The 5,664-nt window shown below is 40.9% G+C and overlaps 1 protein-coding gene across 1 annotated transcript; it reads left to right on the forward strand.

The window, feature by feature from the left end:
- Positions 1-1,824: 1,824 nt before the first annotated feature.
- Positions 1,825-4,336, forward strand: LOC149105765 (uncharacterized). Its single transcript, XM_089271285.1, has 2 exons — positions 1,825-2,016; positions 2,634-4,336. The coding sequence occupies exon 2, from the start codon at positions 2,852-2,854 to the stop codon at positions 3,884-3,886; it is 1,035 nt and encodes a 344-aa protein (XP_089127411.1). The 5' UTR covers positions 1,825-2,016; positions 2,634-2,851; the 3' UTR covers positions 3,887-4,336.
- The last annotated feature ends 1,328 nt before the right edge of the window (positions 4,337-5,664 follow it).

The raw sequence follows: 5,664 nt of genomic DNA on the forward strand, positions 1-5,664 counted from the left end.
TAGGTTTGGGAAAAGGACAAAAAGGTTCCTTAGGGTTTGTGTTAGGTTTGGGAAAAGGACAAAAAGGTTCCTTAGGGTTTGTGTTAGGTTTGGGAAAAGGGTAAAAAGGTTCCTTAGGGTTTGTGTTAGGTTTGGGAAAAGGACAAAAAGGTTCCTTAGGGTTTGTGTTAGGTTTGGGAAAAGGGTAAAAAGGTTCCTTAGGGTTTGTGTTAGGTTTGGGAAAAGGACAAAAAGGTTCCTTAGGGTTTGTGTTAGGTTTGGGAAAAGGGCAAACAGGTTTTTCGGGTTAGCTTTAAGTTTCAGAAAAGAACAAAAAAGTTCCATTGGGTTTATGTTAGGTTTGGGAAAAGGGCAAAAAGGTTCCTTAGGGTTTGTATTAGGTTTGGGAAAAGGGTAAAAAGGTTCCTTAGGGTTTGTGTTAGGTTTGGGAAAAGGACAAAAAGGTTCCTTAGGGTTTGTATTAGGTTTGGGAAAAGGGTAAAAAGGTTCCTTAGGGTTTGTCTTAGGTTTGGGAAAAGGACAAAAAGGTTCCTTAGGGTTTGTGTTAGGTTTGGGAAAAGGGTAAAAAGGTTCCTTAGGGTTTGTGTTAGGTTTGGGAAAAGGACAAAAAGGTTCCTTAGGGTTTGTGTTAGGTTTGGGAAAAGGGTAAAAAGGTTCCTTAGGGTTTGTGTTAGGTTTGGGAAAAGGGTAAAAAGGTTCCTTAGGGTTTGTGTTAGGTTTGGGAAAAGGACAAAAAGGTTCCTTAGGGTTTGTGTTAGGTTTGGGAAAAGGACAAAAAGGTTCCTTAGGGTTTGTGTTAGGTTTGGGAAAAGGGTAAAAAGGTTCCTTAGGGTTTGTGTTAGGTTTGGGAAAAGGACAAAAAGGTTCCTTAGGATTTGTGTTAGGTTTGGGAAAAGGACAAAAAGGTTCCTTAGGGTTTGTGTTAGGTTTGGGAAAAGGGCAAAAAGGTTTTTCGGGTTAGTTTTAAGTTTCAGAAAAGAACAAAAAAGTTCCATTGGGTTTATGTTAGGTTTGGGAAAAGGGTAAAAAGGTTCCTTAGGGTTTGTGTTAGGTTTGGGAAAAGGGCAAAAAGGTTCCTTAGGGTTTGTGTTAGGTTTGGGAAAAGGGTAAAAAGGTTTTTTAGGGTTTGTGTTAGGTTTGGGAAAAGGACAAAAAGGTTCCTTAGGGTTTGTGTTAGGTTTGGGAAAAGGACAAAAAGGTTCCTTAGGGTTTGTGTTAGGTTTGGGAAAAGGGTAAAAAGGTTCCTTAGGGTTTGTGTTAGGTTTGGGAAAAGGACAAAAAGGTTCCTTAGGGTTTGTGTTAGGTTTGGGAAAAGGACAAAAAGGTTCCTTAGGGTTTGTGTTAGGTTTGGGAAAAGGACAAAAAGGTTCCTTAGGGTTTGTGTTAGGTTTGGGAAAAGGACAAAAAGGTTCCTTAGGGTTTGTATTAGGTTTTGGAAAAGGGTAAAAAGGTTCCTTAGGGTTTGTGTTAGGTTTGGGAAAAGGGCAAAAAGGTTCCTTAGGGTTTGTATTAGGTTTGGGAAAAGGGTAAAAAGGTTCCTTAGGGTTTGTGTTAGGTTTGGGAAAAGGACAAAAAGGTTCCTTAGGGTTTGTGTTAGGTTTGGGAAAAGGGCAAAAAGGTTTTTCGGGTTAGCTTTAAGTTTCAGAAAAGAACAAAAAAGTTCCATTGGGTTTATGTTAGTGTGACCAGGTTCACAAAAACATGACAATGCATTTTTAGCACAAATTTAGAATTTCAGTTTGGTAGAAACTATTTCCTTTCTTTATCAAATCAACCCACATAACCTAACCACACAGGATTTACATCATGAATTTCCTGTATGTCACACCACCACACCTTGTACTAGAATCATGAGAATTTCCTTCTATTGTTTGTTTCCTAATAAAAGAAGTGCAGTTAGTTAGTTTAATTCAGTGGTTCAAAGTGTTCAAGACCTGCACTTTCAAGTTGAGGACCCCTTGGTCAAGTACTGTTCCTTGTGACCTAAGTTAGTGATTCGTTTCACTCAGGATTTTGGTATGTCACATTTAACCTTGTTATTATGTCTAAAGTTTAGGTTTTAAGTTCAAAACTACAGTCAACTTGTACTTATCTTAAACCAATTGTTTAATCTTTGCTTGAATCCTCTGTTGATTCATGTCCAAATTGTATCTAGGATTCATTGTATGTGTAGTTTCCAAAACATTGTATTTGTCTCTACATAAGACTCATTTTAGTGCTGAGTTCATTGTTGAAATTAGATATTTCACTGTTAGTCTAGCTTTGTTTAACCCAGCTATGATGACAGATGTTGTCCTGACACAAAGTAACAAGTTTACAGTTTTCTTAGTTTTATGTCGGACAATTATTCAAATTGCTAGCAAGATCAGTTTATTTCATTGTTTTGCTGTTTTGAGCTATTATTTGGTTTATGTTTCACTTGTTTTCAGTTAATTCACATTTAGTTCTAAGAATAGCTTTTTATTAGTGCCAGATAAGAGGATTAATATTTTACTCAGTGTCATGCAATGCTTTGTAGGAATTTAGTGAATGCTCATTGTAACACTCAAGTTTTACTATTATTTCTGTATTATATTTTGATTATGTTATTGTAATATTTTTAGTGATTTGCTATTTTAATTTATTCTTTTCAGTTTGCAATCACCCTTTTTTTCCTTTTGTATAATTTCTGTATTCCTGCATAAATAAATTTTATTGTGGCTACAAGTCTGTTTCGTTGTTCACTAACAACACCAGAACCTGCCTCGGTCACATTTGGCGCTGCGAGCAGGGTACAAAAAAAAGAAATCGAAAAAAGTCAGCAATTTTATAAAAAGGGTGGTTGCAATAATAGCACAAGGATCAAATCACCATGACTACAGAGGAGCTATCAACAAAAGTGGATGAATTGACCCAGATGTACAAGGAGGCAATGGAAGAACTAAAAGCCCTGAAGGAATCCACCAATCCGACTCAAGTGTCATCCTCAGTACCAGCAACAACAAATGGTGCAAAGCAAATTGTTGTCTTTCCCCGCGACAAGAAGATAAAGAACTTCACTGGGAAGAAAACAGAAGGTGACCAACCAGTTGAAGACTTTATAGAAGAACTGAAGACAACATTTGAGGCACGAGAAATGACCCCACCCGAGAAAGTGGACTTCATAATGTCTCACCTGGATGGACCAGCAAAAGAAGAGGTACGAATGTACAGCGAAAAGGAGCGAAGTAACCCAAGCTTCCTTCTGGATGTTCTCGCACGAGCATTTGGAGAGAAACGTTCCAGCTCTCAACTCCTGAAGATGTTCTACGAGCGTAAGCAGAAAGAAAATGAAACACTTCGAGGGTACTCGTACAGCTTGAATGAACTACTCAAGCGCGTCACCAAAGCAGATCCAAAGGCAGTCCCTGACCCAGAGAAGACTCTACGGGACCAATTTGCAGACAATGTAAGGGACCCCTTTCTTAGAAAGGAACTGAAGAAGTTCATCCGAGAGCATCAGCCCGCATTCTTAGATTTAAGGGAGGAAGCCTTACGCTGGTCAGAAGAGGAGGAAAGACCACAGCGTGCAAGGCCCCCATTATCACAGGAAGTAGCAGCTGACATCCCAGATGAGAGTTCTCAGTGTAGTGCTGCTAGCTCCGTCGTCACCCCCATGGATAAGGTATTGGAGGTCCTGCTCAAGCAGCAGAAGTCCTTAGAAGAACTGACGAGTTCAATTAGAGACCTCAAGCAGCCAAGGACCCAAATCCCGCCCAAGGAATGGAGTAGACAGCGCCCTAATATTGTTTGCTTCAAATGCAACAAGAATGGACACATTGCCAGGAACTGCAGGGTAAATGATGACCGCCTTGTCAGGAAGGGACCACCACAAGGTAGACAGCGCCCTGACAAGCCGTCAAACTAACTCCCTCTGCCACAAGGAGCCAAGTGACAGTAGGGGACAACAGTGGCTCAAATATGGATGTGTCAAGAATGTATGAGAAGGCAGTTGGAGAGTGCCCAGTGGCGACAGTACGACTGGGTGAAGTGGACGTACCTTGCCTCTTGGACTCAGGATCTGAAGTATCCACAATTACAGAAGAGTTTTTCAATGAACACTTTCGCCCTCAAGGGAAAACACTTTTACCTACCGGCGATTGGTTAAGACTTACAGCAGCAAATGGACTAGAGATACCATATGTCGGATACCTAGAACTGGATATTGAAGCCCTGGGAGTCATGATCCCACAAAGGGGAATTTTAGTCGTTAAGAGTCCAGCGAGTGAAGAGGCCAGGCAACGTAAGAAGATAACCCCTGGATTAATTGGAATGAACATTATTACCCAACTGCAAGAACCTTACAAAAATGGAAAAACGGACATTTTACCTGAATGGAGTGAAGTGTTGAAGATTGTTTCAAGTGCCAAATCTATTTCAGCACGTGGTTTTGCAAAAGTAGCCGGTAAGACCAAGGTTAGAATTCCGGCTGGATCTCTTTCTGTTGTCAAAATAACTGGATGGCATGGACCTCAAACAAGTAACACTGCTGCTCTTGTGGAACCATTAAGTGGACAGACTCCGGGAAACCTGATTGTCATAAATACAGTTACCGGTGTAGTTAATGGACAGCTTCATGTAAGAGTTGCGAACATTACTGATGAAGATGTCTGGCTTCAACCCCATACAAGAATAGGAGTACTTCACGAGATTAATAATGTTATGGATACTAAAAACACTGTTGACTTCAAGAGAGTTTCAGTCAATGAAGAGATGGTGTTTGTCAGAGAATCCACAACAGAAGAAGACCAAACACAACCTTTGGCATATCCAATTGATCTATCAGCCATAGAATGTACACCTGAGCAAAGAGAGAAGCTTGAGACTCTCTTCCAGAAACATGCCAGCGTCTTTACAGAGAATGAGAATGACCTTGGATACACAGAAACAGTCAAGCACAAGATCCCAACTATCGATCAAGTACCAGTTGCACAGCCTTACAGAAGAATCCCACCAAACCAGTTTCAAGAGGCAAAGGATCACATACGAAAACTCCTGGATGGTGGCATCATTCGAGAAAACCATAGCCCTTACGCCGCACCTATTGTGCTTGTCAGAAAAAAGGATGGATCCCTGAGACTATGCGTTGATTACAGACGTCTTAACTCCAAGACAGTAAGAGACCAGTTCCCTTTACCAAGAATTGAGGAATCTATTGATGCCATTGGAGGTGCAAGATGGTTTTCAACGATGGACCTCGCAAGTGGGTTCAACCAGGTTGCCATGGACGACGAAGACAGGCACAAGACTGCCTTCACAACGCCGTTCGGAATCTTCGAGTACAACAGAATGCCGATGGGTTTGACCAACAGTCCCGCGACCTTTCAGAGGCTTATGCAAACCTGTTTGAACGATTACATCTTTCAGATACTGCTTGTGTACCTGGATGACATCATCGTGTATTCCAATACCTTTGATGAGCACATAGAGAGACTTGACAGAGTCTTTACACGACTCCGAGAACATGGATTAAAACTCAAACCAGAGAAGTGTCACTTCCTTAGACGTAAAGTCACATATGTTGGTCATCAGATCTCTTCTGATGGTATCACAACGGATCCTGAGAAGACTCAAGCTGTATCAGAATGGAAACTGCCAACAACTGTTAAAGAACTGAGATCATTCCTTGGATTCTGCAGTTACTAT

The sequence above is a fragment of the Orbicella faveolata genome, unplaced genomic scaffold (genome assembly GCF_042242905.1).
Source record: "Orbicella faveolata isolate gen_17 unplaced genomic scaffold, um_ofav_v1 contig_34, whole genome shotgun sequence".
In the NCBI taxonomy this organism is placed as follows: domain Eukaryota; kingdom Metazoa; phylum Cnidaria; class Anthozoa; order Scleractinia; family Merulinidae; genus Orbicella; species Orbicella faveolata.